Source organism: Psittacula echo, assembly GCF_963264785.1.
Source record: "Psittacula echo genome assembly, chromosome: 5".
Taxonomy (NCBI): Eukaryota; Metazoa; Chordata; class Aves; order Psittaciformes; family Psittacidae; genus Psittacula; species Psittacula echo.
The window spans coordinates 59,306,495-59,331,098 of NC_137739.1; the positions used below are offsets into that span (position 1 = coordinate 59,306,495).

At 40.9% G+C, this 24,604-nt stretch overlaps 1 protein-coding gene across 7 annotated transcripts in view; it reads right to left on the reverse strand.

Annotated features, from left to right (window-relative positions):
• The window catches only part of FOXN3 (forkhead box N3), a 223,139-nt gene that overhangs the window by 13,422 nt on the left and 185,113 nt on the right, over positions 1–24,604 (reverse strand). For 4 of the 7 annotated variants that reach the window (XM_080618998.1, XM_080619001.1, XM_080618997.1 and 1 more), the window contains 2 exons: positions 16,660–16,725; positions 4,837–4,945 (listed from right to left, as the gene is read on the reverse strand). In XM_080618998.1, coding sequence (XP_080475124.1) covers positions 4,837–4,945; positions 16,660–16,725 — 175 coding nt within the window. The remainder of the gene's footprint in view (positions 1–4,836; positions 4,946–16,659; positions 16,726–24,604) is intronic. The other 3 variants (XM_080619002.1, XM_080619000.1, XM_080619003.1) reach the window with 2 other exon arrangements.

Below are 24,604 nucleotides of genomic sequence, written 5' to 3' on the forward strand. Positions count from 1 at the left end.
GTAGGCCCTCTCCAGAAGATATCGGGAGAACTGGCTACCCGGAATTTGGAGAAGGCGGAGGTTCTTAATGACTTCTTTGCCTCAGTCTTCACTGGTAAAGGCTCTGACCACACCACCAAAGTCTTGGAAGGTGAACGCAGGGACTGTAAGAATGAAGACCCTAAGCCCACTGTAGGAGAGGATCTGGTTCGAGACCATCTTAAAAACCTGAACGTGCACAAGTCCATGGGACCTGATGAAATCCATCTGCGGGTCCTGAAGGAGCTGGCGAATGACGTTGCTAAGCCACTGGCCATCATAGTTGAAAAATCATGGCAGTCAAGTGAAGTTCCCGACAACTGGAAAAAGGGAAATATAACCCCCATTTTCAAGAAGGGGAAAATGGATGACCCGGGGAATTACAGACCAGTCAGTCTCACCTCTACGCATGGCAAAATCTTGGAAGGCATGCTAAGGCACATGAAAAACAAGGAGGTGGTCGGTGACAGCCAGCAAGGCTTCACTAAGGGGAAATCCTGCCTGACCAATTTGGTGGCCTTCTACGATGGGGCTATGAAACTGATGGGACAGGGGCAGAGCAGCTGACATGATCTACCTGGACTTGTGCAAAGCGTTCGACACTGTCCCACACGACATCCTTGTCTCTAAATTGGAGAGACATCAATTTGATGGGTGGACCACTCGGTGGATAAAGAACTGGCTGGATGGCCGCACGCAAAGAGTTGTGGTCAGTGGCTCGATGTCCGGCTGGAGACCGGTAACGAGTGGTGTCCCTCAGGGATCGGTGTTGGGACCGGTCTTGTTCAACATCTTTGTCGGTGACATGGACAGTGGGATTGAGTGTGCCCTCAGCAAGTTTGCCGATGACACCAAGGTGTCCCTGCCCATGGCAGGGGGGTTGGAACTAGATGGTCTTAAGGTCCTTTCCAATCCTAACTATTTTAGGATTCTATAATTCTATGCATAATAGAACTTCTTGCACATTGCCAAGATGCATACTGGTGGAGGCACTGGCCACTTTGACAGAAACTACACCTACTAAAGTGGACACAGATGTCCTAAATAAACATTTAGAAGGTTTTTCAATGGATGTATATAGGAAGAGCAAGAGCTCACCTTCAAAGCACAATCACCTCCTTGCTGCATGCAAGGCACTACTGGCTTTGCTTGCTTTCATTCATACCTTTCTAAGTCAGTATTTTCTTTTTTACATATCCAGACTATCACTGCATTTGCTTTTAGATTTTCTCAGGGAACTGTATGGGGATACAGTCTGCCAAAAATATATATGATGGATCTCATGTTAGAGACATGCTACACACTGTGCAGCTTTGAAGCGTTATCTTCCCCTGCTGTCTTTGGGTGGGTCTTAGACTTGTCAGCCACAACATGGAAAATACGGATGGTAAACAAGCTGAAAGTGGTGTGAATAAAGTAAATAAAAAGCTACTGTCAAAACACATCCAATTATGCTCTACTGTGGAGATTTAACACCAGAGGATGATTTTCAAAGCAAAAATAGTGTGGGTTGCCTTTTCCATTTGTAGATTAGTTTGGAACGAAAGGCCTATTTGTGCAATTTAAGCCAAATGCACTACAACATAATAATGCTCTCCTCAATTGCTATTCTTTATTCATGGGAAGTGGTGGATTTGTCATGTTTGTTAAATATTTTTCTGCAGCATTTTTTTAATCCAAACTACTTAATTCAATCGTACTTTATTTTATATATAACAAATAAAGTAATCACATGTAATTATGTAAGAACAGCAATACATCGATACCTTGTGCAGGAACAAAATTGGCTAAATATATTCACACTGCTGAAGAAGACACAGTGAACTATGCACAGTAAACTTTCCAAATGATGGAAACTAATACATCAGAAATCACAGATTTCAGCGATTTAGTCCAGTGGTATGGTTTTGACCTCTTTTCTGAGTAACAGATCAGTTAAAACACTGCACCTAACTACAACTGCAAGTTTAACCCAAGACCAACCTTTTTGTTACTCTGCTTTGACACTAATGGCAGTCTGCACAACAGGACAACATTCTGTGTGTTATTCACAAGGAGTCTGGGGGACAACAAAACCACAGATCATTAAGATACTGAGGAAATAAATACAGAATGAAATAAACAGCTCAGACAGCAAGGAAATGCCAACAGAAGACCAGCACCTTACAGAAGAACCTCTAAATCCTACATATGGTACCTAAAGAAAACCAGTTAAGAGATTTAATTTATTATGCAAGGATCCACTACCAAGAAAATACTAGAGGTCCCTCACATTAATTACGAAGACCACCTTTTTTAGGCGGTTTTAGGCCTTTTGTTTAGAACATCAAAAGAACTCTTCTCAAGAAAATACACATTTGAGTGAAAACTTCTTGAAAAGAAGCTGTCTGGCTTCTCAGTGTATAGGCAGAGGCACATACTTTCTGCAGTAACTACAACAGGTGACTGCACCACCTCCTGTGGCTGCCCAGCAGAACCTCCCTCCTGGTGAAAGCTGGATGGGAAATCAACCTTCCTGCACCTGAACAGGTCTGAAAACACCCCCTGTGATGCTGACTGGAATATCTCTCTCCATGCAGGAATGACAGCTCCATGTGGGCAGTACTCCTAACTGCAACTGTAGAAGGCTGCGCAGATGCTGTGGTAAATACCCCTCGCTGCACATGATAAGCAGAAATTATTCTTACAAGATGCCGTGAAAACTTGACACCATAGGTCCTATTTAGCCACGTGTATCTCAGGAGAGGGGTAAGCACCAAGAAACAGGCCGTCATTTTTTAAGTAACTGGTAACTGTAGTATCCAGTTTTGAGAGGATCAGATAATGTTCTAAGAGGCATCGTGCATCCAGACTGACCTTCTTCCTAAAGAAATGCTGAATCTTAATATCTCCAAGGGAAACAAAACTATCTGCTGAACTTACTCTACTGCAGAGAGTCTCCTGACTTCTCAAAAGCTTTCAAAGCCTCTTCTCCCTGCCCCGCCTTTTCAAGAATTAGAAGAGGGGATATTGCAGGAACCCTTAAATATGAGCAGACATAATGCAGACCAGGAATATATTCATAGCATGCTATTTCTAATACTGCCTAAGGCTGGAGAAGAGAACAAAGAATCAGAAATGTCTGTGTTAACTAATTATAAATGCTTTTGTCTGAGACAGAGCAAAAAGAACATAAGCAAGGGAGGGGTAAAATCCCTAATTTCCCAAATCTACATTAGAAAGTATCAGGTAAAGATCCAGTTCTGCCTGCTGGGAAAAGGCATGAATACTAGTCCTCAGAAAACACATAAAATTTAACTATGTAGCCTTACAGCAGAGCAGTTTGAGGATTTCTACACAGAAGGAAATTTTCAAGTGGCCTGGAAGGAAAAACAATTCTATCTCCTCCTCAAGTCAACCCTGATTATGAAACAGGATCCAGTAAGAAATGCAAACAAACTCAAGAGAGTATATTCAGACCACTATGTCCTCCACTGAGCTTGGACACCTCATAAAAGATACATATAATTAATGATCCAGTAGTCCCACAGCTCTGCAATCCCCACTGGAGCAGAATGCAAGTCCCGGCTAAAGCCAGTAGCAAAGCTCCTGAAGATGGCTGACCTCCACTGTTAGCAGGGCCAGACTGTGGAAAAGCAAGATGGAGAGGAATTCTGCAGTCTTCTGGAGGATGACCCTCAGGGATGCATCCCTTCAGCAGAGCAAATGGGAAAAACAGCTGAAGCAGCTGCCCATCAAAATATATGGATTTTATTCTAGTTAGTGTCTTCCCCTCTATGCATTTTAAGCATTTAGAGTATATGAACGTCATAGGTTCTTTCTCTCTTCATTTACTGGATGGAAATACTGCACCCAAAGGGTTAGACACTGATTCTCAAAAGGGATAAAAATAATAAAAAGCAAATGGGGAAAAAAAACCCCAAACTGACAAGTAAATAATAATGGAGAAAGTTGCTAACCAGAGACTTTATTTCACTGTCTTGCAGCCATTTACTGAGATCAGAGGGTATAACTGGGAGCAGCCCAGCAAGGCAGGATCCATGCTAACTATGAAACCCCACCCAGAATACCCAGCTGCCTGAGCTGAAATAGGGTTTGCAGATACTGAAAGTTCTTAAAGGGAAGGACACTGGCAGCACACTTGACCAAATTAATCTCTTGTGACTGACTGAAAATGGAGCTACACCTGAGGTGAATTGTTCTGCCACCAATAAACCATCTCTGCTTTAAGTAAAACAAACCACTAAACCACAGTTCTTACTGCCATCACTAGATGTCTCTTACTGCCCTGCTCTCTGGAAAAGTTATCAAACAGTATTTTACCCTTGAATGTTTGAGTATAACCTTGAAATAGAAACTGTAGTGAAAGAAATTGCTTTACAAAGACCTAAGTTAATAACAAAAGGACAGCTATATGTTCAGATAGCTTTCAGAGTTTGCTTTAATATTATTGATATTATTCTCACTGGTATTTAATCCAGGAAAAGGTCTTTAGGAAAAGGGAGGGAGGAGCAGGGAAAACCATTTGCACTTAGAGAAACAGCTCACTGTAGGAGGTTCTCACCATAAACAACCTGCAATTTCCTAGTGAAAATAAAACTGCTTTTTACAAATCAGTGTGCAAGAGACAGATATACCATGATTATCTTGCAAAGAATGATAACCCAAGAATTTTGGGTGGCAGAGTTTTATTTCATTTAGAACCTCAGAAGTATTAGCAAGCAGCAAAATATCTGATGACAAGAGCTTACATATACCTTTACAGTCTCTGTAAACATGGATTTATTTCATAAAGGTCCTGCTATGAGCCACTCTTACCTTACTGCAACAGCCATACTTCCAATGGGGTTGATTGGCAATGGCCTGGCTCCAGGAAATATTCCTCTACTCAGAACTCGAGCTCCATTTTGTATCACTCCTGGAGGAACTAAAAAAACAAAAACCAAGAGAAAAAAAGAACAAATTTTCTTTTAAAGGAAAAGTTAGGAAAATGGAGGCGCAAATGTGGAACTTAACTTGTCATGAAAAGAGAAAGCATTAGAGAGGCTTGTGTAGTACACTGCTTACCTTGAACATCTCAGCCTCAACTCTTGTGAATGCCATACTGTTTATAATGCTATTTTCATGGAAAAAAAGTAACAGCAACTAATGATAACATGGCTCGTAGAAGTCACTGCCTGACCTAGTTGCTGCAGATCATTCCCTGCACAACCAAATCACTTTTGTTTTGTAATAGCCATTCTGCTGGGAATTCATGTGCTTGGAGTCAAAGCCAGCTATGAGCATAGATGAAACTACTTCGCCTACAATAAGAAACAATGACTCTTTACAGATAAACAGAGTGTAAGCACCTCACTGCAAGAATACAGGTCATAGCTTTTTATCATCCCAGCTTACTTTCTGAGCAGCAATCTCTTGGCCTCTGTCTTCTGCAAAATAAAGTGTTAACTACAAATGTGGATTTATCAGGAAGGGTAAAGAAGAGCCTAAAAAGGCACTAGCTCCATGTGACTAATTAGCCCCTCTCTTGCCATCGATGGCCTCTGGCACCCACCCTGATGTCAGTGATATCCCTCCAGCACACAGCTGGGTCACAGCCAAGGCTCCCCCATCCAATGAACTGATGCCACAGACATCAAACTGTGTAGGTACTGGCCACTATGGATCAGAGATTTCACTGGGGTGTTTTAACTTGGCTGTGTGTCAAAGACTGCAGCTCTGGCCAACAAGATTTGAACCTACAACTGAATACTTCTTTTCTAGCCAGGCATGTTTCTGTGCACTGCTCAGTCTAGGGCAGCCAGCCCCCAGAGGCAACACTACCAAGGCACCACCAAAGGAGGAGTCTGCCCTCAGCAGATCCTCGGCATTTTCCTCCTCCACTGCGGGATGGCAGGACTTCTGCACACAGTTTTTATCCTAGGTGCTTACATGTAACGCCAATTGTTTGTACAGCTATTATGTCCCTACAGGTTGGAACAGTAACCCCTAATAGCCTTAACCTGAACTTGCTTATTTAACATCCACGGCTAGCCAGTTCGCTTACTTTTTCTTTAGTATAAGTCATCATTCATACTGCAACATCCCCTGGTGGGGACTGTCCAAAAAGAGAATGACAATTGTTACTCTGGATGTATTCTTTTTAAACACAGAGATATTATATAAATACATGCAAGAAATGTAATCACCTTATAAACACTCACAAAATTTTATTTTTAAACAAATTACAGGGAGACTAGAAAAATCATTCAGCCTAAGAATCAACACACACAGCTTATATGCACAACTTCAAACACCTGCACCCCAAAATATTAGTGTAATATGAGGCAGAGAAATAGAGGCTTAGAAGTACACAATTTTTAAGCCACTGAGGTACACTTCAACTTCCTTTGAACACCAAGCCAGAACCACACCCCCTCTCCTACTACCCTGATGCTCACCTTGCTTCATTCCAGACCACACAGATTAGGTCTGGGAAAACAAACTTCTTTTTCCTGCTGGTGAGAGTACATCACCCCCTTAATCAAATCCTGTCACTGTGTTATACCCACCTTTACTTTCGAGCACCTCTGAAAAATAGGTCATTTATTATTTAGGTGCTTAAGTGCAGTGTCAAATGGCTAAATTACAGAACTTGCTTTATAACAACTGGGGTCAGCTTTCAATGACCAAAATAATCCAAAAATCGTGTTTTGCTATTTATATTTCACTACTTTGTGCACTTTTTTTTCCGTCACTGGATTATGAGAAATCGATCCAATCTGTTTCACTCAGGGGACACTACCAGACTTTCAATGCTCCCATGTTTGAGTTTGTAGACAGTGTAGAGGAATGTTATCTTGCTGAAAACTTCAAAATCTGCATTTCTTACTATATTTGTTTCAACAGCATGACCTTAAGATGGCCAAAATACCAGTGACATGATAGCAAAGAAGACTTCTCAAGGATATGGCTAACCTAAAATGCAAAGGTAACAGGTGCATTCAAAGCAGCAGATAAACCTGCTAATATCAAAAGATCAGTAAAAAGACATAATTTTCAATGGGCATGTTTTTTCCAACAGGCTTTCAAGAGGGACAGATTTTGTACTGCACTATACATTACAGTTTCTCTATGTTTACAAAGTCCTATTAAAAGAAATGAACCAGGAGTTTTGATCTGGGAAAGATCTGGGAATTTTCTCTTTACTCTGACACAAACCACAGAGTTTTATACTGAAATGAAAGATTTATGCACACACACAGAACCACGTGTCAGTTAGTTGTAGATGTTGCCTAAATATAGAGGCATGTAAAACTTTAAAGTAAACACATTGAAAGTTCTACTGCAAAAGAGAACAATAGGCTCCTTGGTTCTCAAACTCTTCTTTCCATGGTTATCTAATTATACTGGCCTGTTGGCAGAGTTAACTGATGCTTATCTTATCCTTTCCCCTCTTACACCCTTTCTGCCTTATTGACAAATCCCATCGCTTCACTTCCTCATCACTTTCTCTAAAAATACTGCCTCATGCCTTTCCTTCTTTATATTCTCTAAGTTTCCTTTTCTCCTGCTCTCCTGTATATATAAAATACGCTGCCAAGTCTCATAGCATAGACCTTCTATACATTGACACCCCCACTCAAACCCATTCTCCACCTTCCTTGACCCTTTGCAGGTCTGCAAGTCATGGTGTGCTATTCAGTAACAGACACACACAGAGTCCTCATGCCTTGGCTTCCCTCTGAATACACCACAGCTCTGTATACTGAAATCACCACTCAGAATTCAGTAACTATTTCAGCTTGCAACAGCAGTGTTATGGCTTCTGATTTCTATGTTTGTTTCCCCAAACTCTCTGAATTACCATGCAGCAATACCACTACTTCACTAGCAAATCATGCAGACAGACAAACAGAAAGTGACCAACTGGAGGATGACACTGGACAATTCAGGGTATCCTTTCAGTAAACACCTGGAACCATAATGAAAAAAACCCCACCACACAAAACCTCCTAGGTATATAAACTGCTAATACATTGTCTCTGATACCCAGACACGTCCCTGTCTTTGTGCAGGCTGTATGAAGATGGCGACTTCTTATCCAAGGAATTATTTCCAGATGTTGGTACTTTCAAAGGGTTGTGGATTATTTACTGGAAAATATGTGGTGCTTTTATTCCAAAGATACATTTACGCCTTACAAGCTTTAATTACGTTTCAAAACCATACTTTGAGGTGAGGTATTTATATTTTAGATTGAAGATTCATGGTGTGGGGTAAGATAATTTACTTTAAGCCATATCATCAATCAGTGCCACTCTGGACTAACACTTTACAGTCCAGACTCCTCTTTTCTAATACTTCTTTAACCAACAGCACAGGCAGGTTACATGGTTCCCAATTCCTAGGCAGAAGTGTGAAATGTAATTTACACCTCTTCTGTGCAAGTGCCAAGAGACATTTATGTCTGAGAAACTCAGCTCAAGAAAACAATGCAAAAAGATCTGTGCATCTTTTTTGATAAAGGTTTTACAAAATGTTTTGGTGAAACACAAAGAGCCTGAAACAACAAAATCATTATTCACCTTTTGGCTTTCACCACTGCAGTGTTTTCAAGGAGGCAATGGATCTCATTTTGCTTTCAGGAAGCCTAAGCCCCAGAAACACCTCCACTGGAGTGGACTGTGTACAGAGAATCTGCCCCTAATCTGCTTCATGAATAGGGAAATTATTTTTGGACCGTATGCTGCTCTGGTGGAATTCCACAACCTGAGTAGGATTTGCTGGCATTTCAAGTCTCCACTGGCTAAGTGCAGAGAGAAGCAATTCATCCAATGTCAAAAATCAAGACTGCATTTCTGAAATTCTCCAAGATGGAAAATAATCTGTCTTTTGTAGCAAAGTTCTACATTACAGTTTAACAGGCAATAAAGTGAATGCCATGTAGAAGAACATACTATGATCTGAATCCATGCAAACTCTAACTACTTTTAGGTAGTGTTAAAAAGATCCAACAGAAGCCCTGAAAAATCCATTGTTGTTTTATAGCCAGTACTCAAGTACCTGATCACTCCACAGCCAGTGCAGTATCGTTTCAATTCAGAGTATGGTCTTGTGTGTACATGAGCCGAGTAAAATATTTCCAACTATGGACTTCTTTTATCACATCCCTTGGCAGACTGCATCCATAATCTCTTACTTGCAAGCATGTGTGTGAGTGAAGCAAACTTCCCCCATGCAGCCAAGATTAACAGCCTCATCAAAGACCTTCACTACAATCAAAACCATGTTAGATTGGGTCCTTCCCTGAAGGTTTGATTGTCTAACATACAATATAGCAATCTAGCAAAATTGAAATGGAGAACGGAAATACCCAATGGATGGAGTCAGACACACTGACACCCCAACAGCTCACTAAATATGGAAACCGACTTCTTGGATAAATGTTGGCACATGGAAGTTAAATAAAGTATCAGTGCTGAGAGTGATTTGTTGTGCAAGGAAATTAAATAGAAAGGGGTAACAAATGCATTCTTTACGTCATCTGGGAAATAAGCATACACTTCATTATACTTTCTAGGTTAAGGTAGCCAATATTTAGAATACTGAGGAAGACTGAATAGTCTTCATTGAAAATGAAATTTAAAAACTGGAATATTAGAGTATGAAGGTATCCTGTAGGGACAGACTGGTTCTCTGCCTCTTCCGTCATCATGTGGCACATGCATTTATCTCAGTGCTCTCTTTCCTGACCCATCTCTTGTAGTACAGAAGAAATCATTACAGACAAGAGGTACCAAGTTTCTGCTAGTATCTGTCAGCTTCAGCTTTTTTCTGCCAATCTCTCTTCCAGGAGAGTGTTTAGCAGAATATTGTACCTCAGGCTACAAGAACTGAAAATAGGAAATTGTTAATGATGTGTAATTGATGGGACATAAGAAGTTGCCAAAAGCAAATGTTATCTGCCAAATGTGTAACTTTATTCACTTCAACTCTCTTATCCCAGGCATAAGTTTGACACCATCTGCCTAACATCTTCTGTTTTACTGCTTAAGGACGATTTTAAAGCTCTTAAATGCCAGACTCTGTAGTCCTAACAAACTGCAAATCAAGGACGCACCCAAGCCATTTACTCTAAACAAGAATATGAGGTGGGGGGGAAAAGAAGTGTATCTTGATAATCCTATCAAACTCATACCTTGTCTAAAGACATTTAATAAAAATAACTCAATCTTCCAAGTTATTATTTGTTAAGTAGAAAACTATGGCTAGAGAGTCTTCAATTTGGTGATGCTGGAACTGCTCGACAACAAACTAAACCATGCTGCTAAATCAAAATATGAGAACTAGTGAGAAAGAAGTATAAAGTATTTCATAAAAAGAAGTTTTCTTTCCAATTCTATTTCCTCACTTTAATGATTTAACACTGAAACACTGGGGAAGGGAGGACTGGGAGGGGAAGAAGCCTCTTTAATAGAAATTGAGGATGCCATTCCACCCAGAATCCCAGCAACTGGAATGGAAAGTTTCAACCGTACTGAAAATGTTTTTTGCCAATTTCCACTTTGATACAGAATCATCAGCAAAAACAGCTTTATGAAACATTCTACTGTCCATGATTTATCATTTTCTGATGTAAAAAGTTAGGCTGGAAGCTGACTTGCCTACAGCAGTACAAACAGAACATTATAGTTATCAAGTTTCATACACAATAAAAACAACCAAAGAAAACAGCATGTTCCATTTCATAGAATCATAGAATAGTTAGGGTTGGAAAGGACCTTAAGATCACCCAGTTCCAACCCCCCTGCCATGGGCAGGGACACCTCACACTAAACCATGTCACCCAAGGCTCTGTCCAACCTGGCCTTGAACACCGCCAAGGATGGAGCATTCACAACCTCCCTGGGCAACCCATTCCAGTGCCTCACCACCCTCTCAGTAAAGAATTTCTTCCTTATATCCAATCTAAACTTCCCCTGTTTAAGTTTGAACCCGTTACCCCTTGTCCTGTCACTACAGTCCCTGATGAAGAGTCCATCCCCAGCATCCTTGTAGGCCCCCTTCAGATACTGGAAGGCTGCTATGAGGTCTCCACGCAGCCTTCTCTTCTCCAGGCTGAACAGCCCCAACTTTCTCAGCCTATCTTCACACGGGAGGTGCTCCAGCCCCCTGATCATCCTCGGGGCCCTCCTCTGGACTTGTTCCAACAGTTCCATGTCCTTTTTATGTTGAGGACACCAGAACTGCACGCAATACTCCAAGTGAGGTCCCACGAGAGCAGAGTAGAGGGGCAGGATCACCTCCTTTGACCTGCTGGTCACGTTCCTCTTGATGCAGCCCAGGATACGGTTGGCTTTGTGGGCTGTGAGCGCACACTGAAGCCGGCTCATGTTCATTTTCTCATCAACCAACACCCCCAAGTCCTTCTCTGCAGGGCTGCTCTGAATCTCTTCTTTGCCCAACCTGTAGCTGTGCCTGGGATTGCTCCAACCCAGGTGTAGGACCTTGCACTTGTCATGGTTAAACTTCATAAGGTTGGCATCAGCCCACCTCACAAGCATGTCAAGGTCCCTCTGGATGGCATTCCTTCCCTCCGGCGTATCAACCGAACCACACAGCTTGGTGTCATCAGCAAACTTGCTGAGGGCGCACTCAATCCCACTGTCCATGTCACCGACAAAGATGTTGAACAAGATTGGTCCCAGCACTGATCCCTGAGGGGCACTGATCCCTGTGGGACACCACTCGTTGCTGGTCTCCAGCCGGACATCGAGCCATTTGATCCTATTTGGAGGATTTCTGTCTTTTATTAAGGCAATTCTGTATCAATTTTTTGTCTTTATTCCTGTAAATATATTTTCCATATACACAATCCACTTGAATTAGCCTAAAAGGCAAATTTCATCAGGGTACTATTTTAGAAGTCTAGAGGTAGAATATTAGTAGAACTCTTGAAGGAACTGCTTCTCCTACCACCAGATTTAAAATGTATTTATCTATTCTAGGTTTCATATGCTTTGAGACAAAGATTAATAAAGATTTCCAAACCAGAGAGACACTGATCTCACCCTTGGAAAGCCTGCTTTTTAAGAAGCACCCAGCAAAACTGCACACACATATCTTCCCAAACATCTTTACCACAGTACTGTCTGCTGTAAGGAATCACCCACAAATCCAGTGCCGCAAATTCTCCCTAAGTCCACCACTTTCCAGCTAACCTGGGCGAGCAATATCGAAAACAGAAAGCTGAAATTGCTGAGAGCCCTGGTTTCTACCCAAACCCTTTCTCCGAGCAGTGTTTATAGATGTCCATAGTGTTAACCTCCAGCTTGAATGAAGTACTCATATTTGTGTGCAATTCCCAAATTATACAGCAACAGGCAAAGAACTACTCATGAATTCGAAGCTATGTAAAATATCACTGAGTGAGGAGCTTCTTGAATTAAATCAAGATTTCCAGTATAAGCCCTTTGATGCAGCATTGTTTCAGTAGCAGCAGCAGCAATGCATTACACACACTCCCTTCTTACTGGTCCTTCCTGAAGAGGAAGTGGTTCCAAGTTCAGAATGACCTCACCAATTAAGAAGGTATTGCTACTTAAAACGCTTATAGTGACTTGAATCTTAGGAAACCAAAACATACTGCAAACCCACCAAGACCAACCTCCATTTTATTCATGGCAAAACACAGTGGTTTGGCAATACTAAACAACATGCCCATGACACGACATTCTGTAAGAATCGCGAATGCTGCACTGGAGTAACAGCTGGTAAAATTTACTTTCAAGACATTGGTAAGAACTGAAGTACTGAAAATCTGCACACTTGTACAAAACTAACCCACAGGCTTCACTGAGTTAGGAGCCATGACTTCTGAACTGAGCTTTACCATTTGTTCACCACCTTCCTTTCCTCTGTCCCCTCTTGTGAACTGGATTCCCAGCTGGGAAAAAAGAGGCCCAGAAATTTGACGCAACTTGCTGAAGATGGCCTAGCCAGGCTCCTGTGTCCTGCAGGACAACACACAGTTTTCAATGCAAGCTACGTATTTTGGAATTAATATTCATGTACCGGCTACTAATAAAATCCAAAGTATTTACAACTTGTGACAGCTGCTACTGAAGAAAGCAGGTGTCCAAGTTGCAGTTTCTTTTTCAACATAATCAAACCACTCAAAATTTGATGAAATACAATGACTTCCATGCACTGAAGCAAATAAAAGTATTAAAACTATGTCCCTACATGCCCTTTCTTAGCATGTCACAGTAGCTTTCATGCTTTATTCTTGGTGCCAGCTGGACTGTATGTTTCAGTAGAGCCTTGCACAGAACAGGTAATCTGAACTTCTGCCTTTAGTCACAATCTAGAAATATTTGGTCTGTGAGAATACTACAAAGTGTTAATACTTTAGGAACTGACTTCTGATGTCAACACCCCAACTATAAGTGCATTATTTCCAAACTTTAGTTACAATGCTAACAATCAAATTCATAAGGCTGTGAACTAAAACCCCCTCAAACACAAAATAATCCAAGTGACAGTGTTTCACTCTTTTATTTCTGCATGAAAACTAAAGCACGGTGTGACTGCGGTAAAACAGTAAGCAATGTTTGTAACAGCTCAGACACCATTTCAAGATTTCTTGTCAAAGCAAAAGCTGATTTTAGGATTAATGTGTGGTTGTTAGCAGTGTTTCACACACAGGTAAGGAATTTTAAATGGTCATTTAAAATGTAAAGCTAATAAATCAAACTGTTACAAAGCAGGAATAGTTTATTGTGGATTTTCTGATGTCACTGAGATGGGATTCCCTTCTGACAGGCTATATTAAAGGAATAGATTTTAATAAGATTTTAAATAATGCTGTAGCTAGCTTCATCCTAAAGACGCTTTTAGCATCCACACTGCCCAGATGAGCACAGATTTTTATCCTGCTCAAAAGGTAGCTTTTAATCCAAGAAAATGCCTTCAAAGTCAAAAGCTAACACATGTAACTGTCTACACAAACATGAATCCAGGCTGTCACAAGCTACTTTGGAGGTATCCACATTTCACAATGAACGGCTAAGTGTCTGCAAGACAGGCAAAGGCCTTAATGTACTGGAGTTCTAAACTTTCTGACTTGTCAAGTTGTTACACCGTGAAATGAAACTCAGGTTCTGCCTCCTGTGAGCATCTCTGTTATGGAAGTAACGGGCACATTCTGAGTCAGATTCTCAGACCAAACAGCGGTTTTCAGTCAGGTATTAACACCTGTACCCAAATTGTGAACTGTGACCCTACCTCTTCAGATCTTGTCTTCAGAAGATGGGGCATTTTGCAGCCCTGATGGCTTGAGCATATGCTTAACACCACAGTCTGATACAACAAACACAACTCTCAGTCTTCAAGGGATCAAACGGTACCAACATGCTTACTGCCCTGATCATTCACAGCTTGACTTACAGATCACTGTAGTCACTGACAGCAGAGAATGAATGCTGAGCTTCTAGATGATGAAGTCTTGCGATGAAGTCTTTACAGCCCAACTGCCTTTTATTTGAAAACTAATTTAAAATGTGATTTTTCATGCAATTTTTTCTTAATGTGTGGTAGTAATTAACTTGCTTTAAGTTGCCTAACATTCACCCAACATGGTAAATAATAAGTGTTATCCAACTGCAATGCACAGGACAGGCTGATTATCTTCCTTGGGTATCCGTTCACTCACACAGTAAAACACTTCTCCTCTACAATTTAGAGGACCTCTGAGGTTATGATTAAAACTTCTGCCCTTTCCTTCTGGCACCAGCCAGTTCTACACAGAGTTTGGAAGGATTCATGAACTTCTGAACAGATCCTGCAATTCAGTTTAAAAACACAGAGGAAGGCCTTGTTACCTGTGGACGTCCAAGGAGGAGAAATGTGAATGAGAACCCCTCTTTCTGCTTTCACCCCCCTCTCACTTCTGACGTCCTGACACAACAGCCCATGGGGAAGGCGACATGGGGAGAGAGATGTGCCAAACTTGTAGGTGGCTAGAACTTCCTTCCTTAGAGCAACCTCTACAAACTAAAATAGCAATAAAAACATCTGCCAACCTTCAAGCTATGATCTCTATGAAACAACAGTGCCCAAGTCTCCCAATCACTTCCATGTAAACACCTGCAATGCTGGCAAATGTGCATGTGATAAAAACCTATAGTGTATTTAGTACATGCAGATTACTATGAATCTCTTTTCTTTCTTGTCTGCAGTCTTCTCCTGCCCTCCAATTCCTCCAGGAGTATAGATTATCCTTGTGTTTTCCCTATACTTTTCTGTGCACCTACTGCTTTACATCTCCTTCCCTCTCTCACATACCTTTTACCCCTGCATTCTCATTCTACTCCAACTTTCCCCCCATTTCTCTGCCTCACAAATCTGGTTTCTTTATATTTCTGATCCTTTGAAGATCTCTCACTTTATTCTTCCCACTAAGCCCTACAATAACCTCCTCTCCCCAGTAAAATCTTTCCCTTTTTCTACCTACACATTGTGGGATTGCTCACCCTTTTACCACACAAGAGTCCCTGAAGTCTGCTTAGGAAAGGAAGACAAGGAGCACTCTCCTCTCCTTCCAGGATAGGCAGTTTCTTGGTACATTATGCTCTCCCCCAAGAGGAGCTTCTCAAGAGGCATTTCTCTGGCAGGGTCACAAAGCAGGCTCACAATAGCTTTCTCTGGCTGCACAGGAACTGCTTTGATGGTAACTGACTCTCTTCTTCAGGCAGAGTATCAAAGTGCAAAGCTAATCAAGGCTTCCCTGGAATTTTGATTTGGTTGCTTGAGTTAGAACAATAGTGGTGATGTTAAAGAGGTTTGATAATGGCTCCTATTTTAACTTCTGCCTTTATTTTTTAGAGCTGCCTGTCACTTGGCATTACCGTGCTTGCTGACCAGCAACATGTTTGTTTTCCTGTACTCCCTTCCTCCAACACCTTCACTGCAAGCTCTGTGGGGCAGCATGATTCCTGCACTATTTGCACAGCCCAATACAGCGCACGCCAAGGCTGCTTCAATGCTCTAATCCACAGCATCAAAACCTTGGGTCTGATCACAGAACAAGGGCAACAGTATTGGCAGGAAATAAGACCCTTCCTTGCTCCCTGGAGCCTGCCTACTGCTTTGCATCAGACAGAGCAAAAAAGCAAAATGGGCAGGATGTGTGTAAGGATGGAGTTGAAACAGTGCCCGAGTGAATGGAAAGTATCCAGATGGCTGTGGTAACTCACACGATGGGAGTCAAATCAAAACAAAATGAAAACAAAACCATATGCCATGTACCCTTCGCTCTCTTGCTCTCTTTCTCTCCCTGCATTTCTCCTGGCTGTTGCCCCAGGGTCTTTCTATCAGTGCAGATAATAGTGCATTTATTCAATTATGTGTATGTCATGAATAACAATAACCCCTCTTTTACATTACAGATCATGGATTACTATTATTCATGTAACAAAGAATGTAATATATAACACAAAATTATACTCATGTTAAGGGTCAAGGAAGTGTAAGGGTCTACAAGGGAAGTTATACTTCTTCATTAAATCCTTCTTTTGATCTGGTGTGCTGTATACTTATAAAAGAGAATATTAACTTTACATGTCTATGTTGCTATATGCTATAGAAATATCTACTCACAACCTGCTTGTATCTCAGGGGGAGTATTCAAAAGCATCATGGCAGTGGCAGCATCAATGTCAGGATCTGGAAAAATCAACCAATAAATACATTATTTACAACTAGGCTAATCTTCTTGCCCCCGTTGCTAAACTACAGGCTCAACCAAATCTCTGCAGTGAAGAGGTATGAGTTCATTATTCAGAGGGCTCCTTAATCACATGTTGAATTTACCCCCAAACTCGCATGTGATCCCATTGCTACTATTAAGTAGAGCGCAGTGATGAATGTCACCAAATTATACTCATGTGTGCACGATACCTTTACTCTTAGCCTCATGAATTCACTCTTTAATTCTGTGGAGAGTACTTAGATTGCATTACAAAGGATCTGTGAAAGCAAGTGCAACATCACAAATTAGAAGGAACACAGAGGGATGAGCTGACAGTAGAGTGGGAAAGCATAAGGAACACCTACACCTGAGCCGGTGCAGAAGACAACACTCAGTCATTTTGACTTGTTGACAGGGATTTCAGCGATGTTTGAGAAAGTGTTGGCAGCCAAACTGCTACAGTTAAGGGGAAATTAAAAAAAGAAACTAGGACTTCACTGAAGCACCAACTTATTCGCATCCTTATCCATTGTCACTTAAATATAAGCAAAAATCATCAGTTGGCTGCTGCTATTCTTAAATGGGTTTCCAAATCCATCACGAACAGTCAGTTGACAGATGGTTAAGTTACAGAGACAGAACAAAATATGATTCTTTTATAACTATATTCACTTGCTTACACACAGCAGCTCGGCTCCTATGGAAATGTAGGTAGCTATGACAACAGTAAACAACCCACAACGGCCACTGAATAAGCTGAAAAGAACATCTGCCCCAGCAAAGCGTCCCAGCTGCCGTGGGGCACAACTTGCTAATCGTGCAGTGATGCCATGTGACAGAGAAAGCCGCCTATGCCATGTCCAAATAAATGAAGTGTGCAATTGAAGCAGACATAAAAACGCATATCCCGGCCGACTGCTGCCTCTGTGCCACTAAACTGAATGAGTAATGAATATGCGTTTGTTGTTTGGGAGGTGGCTTTTTTCAGCTTGCCAGTATTTACACTAAATTACATACCAAAAAATTCAATTTACCACTAACAGCTTCATGGCACTTTATTTTAGCTATTATGTCACAAAATTAGTTTTCACCATTAAAAATATATGTATATTGTATCTTTATATACTTCAAATCTATTTCCAGTAATATGATGTTGTATAGAGCCCATCAATTTACTAGCAATACAATAGAAAAGATTTCAGTATCTGCTTAAGCGAATCAGAAATTTACTTCACTGGTTAAGAAAAGGAAGGGATTTTTTATTAATTTAAGTATGTACTACTTTTCTGTGAATAGCTGGAAACACACTTCTAATGGCTACTCGTATTTAACTGCCAAAACAGTAAATAGAGCAACAGTGCAGAGGGTGTAAAACTAAAAAGTTGAAGCAACAGCAGACTGAATTAGTATAAAAGGTACCCACATACAGGAAAGCAGGTGTTTAACTGTCTCGGACAGGCCAGCATATCCTCTTTCAAAAGTCACCAGCAAACTACTATAGAAAGCAGCTTTACCAACTTATATTCATCTTCAAATCCTTAGAGCAGTCTTCCAGTACCTAAAGGGGGCCTACAAGAAAGCTGGAGAGGGACTTTTTACACGGGTATGTAGCGACAGGACAAGTGGGAATGGCTTCAAATTGAAAGAGGGTAGGTTCAAATTAGGTATTAGGAAGAAATTTTTCACCACAAGATTGGTGAGGCACTGTAACAGGTCGCACAGAGAAGTTGTGAATGCCCCATCCCTGGCAATGTTCAAGCTCTAGTGGAAGGTGTTCCTGCCTATGGCAGGGGGGCTGGAACTAGATGATCTGTGAGGTCCCTTCCAACCCTAACCACTCCATGATTCTATGACATGATTATATGAAGATACATCAAAGTCAGTATTCCTGTCGCAAGCACCTATGCTGAAAGTGCCACTTCCAAGCAGCTTCACTCCAGAACACATGCCATGTTGCAGAACTGGGTCCACATATTACACAGCAGGAGTTTCCCTGTAGTGAAACTGAAGAGGGATATTGTATCTAACATTAAAAAGCAAGACAAAAAGCAAAGAAGCCTGAGAAATACAGCCAAACCAAACCAGAATTCTTCCATCTCTTTCATACCCTAAAATCAGAAGATTGTTAGCAGTTACATTTACTGTATCATAATTCATGCAGCCAACTTCAGCATTTGTTTATCAGCTGTTCTGGATTTAGTTTTCTTGGTTTACTTTAAATATGGTCCCACCACTGGGTAACACTGTAGCATGTTAATTTTGCTCCTGAAAGAACAAAAGGACACAACCAGAAAAACATGTTTCCTGCTGACTGGGTTTTGTTTGTGTAACAAACTCTGTGCTTTCAGATAAAATCAACGCAACCAGTTTATCTCAAAAGGTACAGTCTTGGCTGTCGGATCACTAATGGTACTACCATGTTTCTGTGATGACTTCACAATACAAACAGCAGCTCTTTACACACACGACTGTATCCGCAGCAGCAGTTTCCAAAGCTCAACCATGACTCAAAGCCCATCTACACCTGCTATGGTGTCTGTTTCTATCAGTGTATTCCTGAAGAAACCAGACAGCTATTCCAGAATGCCTTGGCAGAGGTAAGATGGCTTGGAGACACACACCCAGGACGGTGTCAGTAGTACCCAGGACAATGTGCTTTGGCTTGTCCCTCTGCAGAGAGAAAATAAAAAGGAGGGACTGGGTTCACAAGAAAGACAAGGCTGAGGGCCAGCAGCCAGAGTCCACAGGAAGAGGTGCAATGTTTGAGGGAAGGCAAAGGCCAGTTCATTCTTGCACAGTGTTTACAATTTGGAGGTATTCTCCTGAGAAGGATGTCAAGAAGAAGTAGTCATGAGGAGCAGCACTGAAGGGCACCTTTGCTTGGACTGGCATTTCCTGTTTAGAGTCCTGGTACTCACCAGCGCCCCAGTGCTGACAGCCCTTTCCACACAGCTGGTGCTTTTGTTAACTCTCTTCCACAGGTATCCTCTCACTTCCAGCAACAAGGGCTGACCTCGCATGGATCCAGACTGGTAATTGAATCCTCTCCCTTCTATCTGCCTCTCTGTGCTCACGAAGCAGTGAATTTCGTAACTAAGAATTCTGCCCTACCTGAAGCCTGCGATCAACACTGAGGTTCCTGAAGTTATTAACAGAGGTGGTTAGTGAAAAATGATTGCAGGAATTTCCTTTCCCTAGGAAACCAGGTTAAAAATCTTCTTGCCTACACACAAACTTCCGGAATCTAGAAAATTAAGTTTTTAAATGAAGGCATTCTGATTTCTTTTTGCTAATTAAAGTGGTGAATTGACTGCATACACAAACTGTATGATCATTTTTTTGCTAGCTGAAAGCATTAGACGCCCAGCTTTGCCAGTGAAAGACAAAAGTAAGGAACAACAAAGAAAACAAAGGATTTTGAGAGTTGTATGAAGAAGAAAGAGTATGTCAAAGCCTCAAACAGGCAACATCGGAGAGTGACAAAAAAGCAGTGACAAAAATTGCCAGCAGGCACAGCCCTAACAGATGACTGCTGTCTATATGCTTGGTGCTTTATGCTACAATTTGAAGTTTCAGTGCTTAGTCCCTCATCCATGAAGTAGCCTTCACATGGTGTCAGAAAAGGCCTGGAAGCTCACTTACATGAGCTCCTAAGGCATGAAAGCATACATCCCAATGCAGTTCAAAGCCAACAAGGGCAAGAACTTCACCACAGCTGCCGCACCTCCCCTTGCAGTGTGAGCCTGTGATATTTGCCAGCATTGCTTTCAAAAACAAAACTTCTTTTGATGAAGATGATACCAACAAAGGGCAAGTCACAAACCTCATGACACGTCTGTTCACTGCATTTTAGATTCAAGCCTCTATTCAGCACAGTGTTCAAAAGCAAACAGCAAATTGGTAAACAGCATCTAGCTTTTTCACTGAGGAACTAACCTACAATTTATCACTCTGTGGAATTATGATCTAGCGCATATTGTCAAGACATGCTTACAGCCAAACTTCACTCAGCACATTACCTGTAGATCTGCCTGGCACAGACATATGAAGAGGCAAAATAGTAGGCATGAAATATTTTGGCATGAGATAACATACAAACATTCAGCAATGCAGAGGGTAACCCTCAGGCAACAGACTGTTCACTCTAGAATTGAAAAAAAATACTTAAAACCAAACAGGTACGTGAGAAAGCCGCATGTGACAGCAGTTGTATTACTCTGATCTCTGATCTGAGTTCATTTCAGAGAGAGAGGAAGTATCTTATAATCATTGGTATTATTTTGATATTTAATTTCAAACTTCGATCTGATTTCAATGAATGCTTCAAATCCATTCCCGTCCAACTAAATGGTAATAAAAATTAGGATAACAGAGCCCTTCTTTATTTTGCTAAAGCGTATTTATTTTTACTGCTATACTGTAAGGTTTTAAAGAAAATAGCATTTGAAGCAGTTCAAAGCAACCATGGCCTGAATTTTCCAGCACAGATGCCTAGAGAAAGGCACTCAAGATGCATATTTAGGCACTACTAAAATGTTACTGCCAACTGACAAAAAAAAATAGTAAATAAACTGCACCATCTGTACACTACAACCACTGCCATGTTACCTCATCAGGAGGGAATTTATAAGATCTTTTTCAATTTAAAGTTACTACATCTAAAATACAACTATTTTTGTACAGGATTTAATTTCACTTCACCATTCAGTATGTTAGGTTTTGGCTCCTTCCGCACCAGCACCCACCACTGGTTTGTTTTCCACTTTAATGCTCTCCTGTAACTTGAACGCATAGAACTTATTTCCACTGTTCTCAGAAGTCCAGTTTATTTCTTTTCTAAAAGATCCCTGCCTCAATTCCTAGCACAGCCGACTCCTACCTGATTTTTTTGTGATCTGATTTTTTGATGTTTCCAATTTTCAGCAGCAGGATAATATTGCAAAAGCATCACTATGCCTCCCACCTTTTACCTTTGGGTTTACTAAACCGCAATAGAGCAAATAGTAGCTTTAACTTCTTAACTTCTCTGTTAATACATGTGCCTTTTTCCCTCCCACATCATGATGGTTAACCTTGGTATGAGTCAGGTTAGGTCAAAGACACAGAGAATAATTAATAGAGAGAAGGTTCCCCCTCCCCTCTCCCCTTTTTTTTTTCTTTTCTATTTTTAATTTATTTTGACTGATGACAGAATAAGAACATGGCTGTTAAAATAAAACTGCAATGCGCAAGACAGACAGAAATACCTGAAGAGAACTGTAAGTACTGCAACTCTGTCAAACTCCTTGGTGTAGGATGCCACCGAATCCACTTCTGAAGTACTTAAATAAGGTTGAGAAGAGCTCTTAAAATCAACAGAATACTTGTGGAAGTGTACAGTAAATCAGTAGGATGCAGAACCAAGATCTTGGGAAGAAACAAGAAGTTACATTCATACCTCAACAACACTGCATGAAAGACCAAGAATGAGAATTCTGGAAGCTATATAATAGAGGTCAGGAGGAAGCAATTTCACTAGCAATACAAAACCGGTCTGGCAGTCACCGTGGTTCTCCCACTTCTTTGAAAGTATCTAGTATGAGACACAGAAGAAGAAAGGTATGGGTCTGAACAAACCAGTCAGTTTTCCTGGTTTTGAGTTCATTTCTGGCACTGCCAAATAAACCACAGCACAAATTATTCTGACGTCTTATTTACCAAAACACGAAACATTTGCAACAGAAGCCTTCTTCCTGCTCCTCTATTTTGCATCATCATGATGTACAATTTCCATTCTCTAACAATACTATTTTATCAGCTGAAAAACTGTATAAGCAAACAGTTACAACTTGTATTCTTGTTTAAATATTAGCGCTAATAAAAAGCATGGTAGGAGAAAGAGTTAACAGAAGGTCATGCACGAACTTGAAGAGGTTCATCTATCATTTGGAAAGCTGTATGAAGCCAAAACACATAATCCTAACTTTTCATCTCAGCAGTAAAGATTAAGATCAATTAACTGCTAAAATAAAGACTTAAAACCTTGATACACATTTTACCAGTACAAGATAAAAATCTTGTAAAAGACAGCCAACTAAAGAAGTGAGATATGCATCTTATACATAAAAATGGCATATTATAATACATTATCTGATTAAAAACAGGACAGAGATGTTTGCTTTGGTTTTGTTCCTTTATTTTTAAAATATTTTTTCATTTGGTGTATGGTACTGGTGAGCTTAATTTTCAGTGCTGAAGGATGTGAAAATAAAATTTACCCATCACAAAGGCAACAGTAAAGTCCTTTTTGACTCCATCCAGCCTGTGCAACTTGTAGTATTGAACAGAAAACATTAGCTAGAGAAAGCACTAGCCAGTGAGCCTAGCAGAGGAGAAGAGAGAAATCATTTTCCGTTCCATCATGTACTTACCTAATTTGTCATCAGGAATTTCAACTGTCTTCTTAACTGATGGCTGCAACTCAGATTCTACAGTGGAAGCCAGGATTATGAGGGCTGTAATTCCTTGCAGCTTTACAGGTTGCACACAGTTTTGGTTTTTGACCAACTGAAACGCATACACAAAAACACACATGCTCTTTGTCCCCAGTAATGCAGATGTGTGTTATCTCTGACTGGGATACCAAGGTCATCATTGCTCAAGCTTTCACAGTGTCCCTGCTCCAATAGGTTTTTCTTCCAGCAAAGAGGGAGGATGGCTGGCAGGAGGAAGACCTCTACGAAACTCCATTCATTTAAGACCAAATAAACTCTACCTTATTGTCCCATACAAATGTTTGTTGTTGTTCAATAAGGTTGAGAAGAACTCTTATTTGCCATAAGTGCTCATTTCCTTCTCATATGCTATTTCAAAATACATTTGTGCCCACTAGACCTTGGGAACAGAGTATGTCATTAGTCCTGCAAGTGCCAGACATTCCAAATGGAAAAGAGCCAATGCAGCTCGCATGGTCTGAGTGACCCTAGGGGAAATGTATACAGCCATCCCCTACTCTCTCAGCCACTGGCCACTGGTTCTGAAGGAAAAGGTGGCTTTTTAGGTACTCTTACTGCAAGGTTAGTCTTCAGGAGGGCTTCATCCAAACATCCGAACTACTGGAACCACTATGGCACAAACTGCTGCATGAGCACAGCAAGGGAAGAAGGCTTGGGGAGGGAAACATAAATTCTACACCACTTTCAGGATCCAGAAAGCAAAGGGGGAAATGTCAGATAAACATGAAAACAACAACGACGAAAGTATTTCAGGGATTTGAAGCAAAAAAATACTACTAATGATGAGAAAAGGGGTGAGACATGTGATACTGCCAATGAAAGGCCCGTATATAGTCTAACTAGGGAACCAAAACAGAGTCTGAAACCAAAAACAAGAGTGGAAAAGGTGAACAAAAAACCTAGCAGCTAAAATAGCTGTGTGCTAATAATGCAGGCAGACTGACATAATAAAAGAGGAACTCAAGGCACTAGTGGTATTACAGGAAAATTCACAAACAGGGTGGAACAGCAATTATTATTGAAACAGGTGTCAAAAAGGTCTGTGCTTTTCAAGGAAAAGAAATACAGGTTTTATATGGTAGGATACTGTCATGCAATAATGAAACACCAGACTTCGGGAATAGGAGAAAACAGGAAATGTTTGGGAACGCTGTGGAAAGATGGTCAAAGACTTCTAAGAGAGAGACACTGAGTCTGCTCTTGACTCCTTGATTCAGATATGGATCTGGATAGAGCTCTATGTCACTAAAGAAATGGGAATTATGTCAACACAAGACATACGCTTCACAGTACAGACTGGATAGCAAATGGCATTACCCATGGCCAGGCCAGTTACTCTTGTCAGCTGACAAGTTTCTTT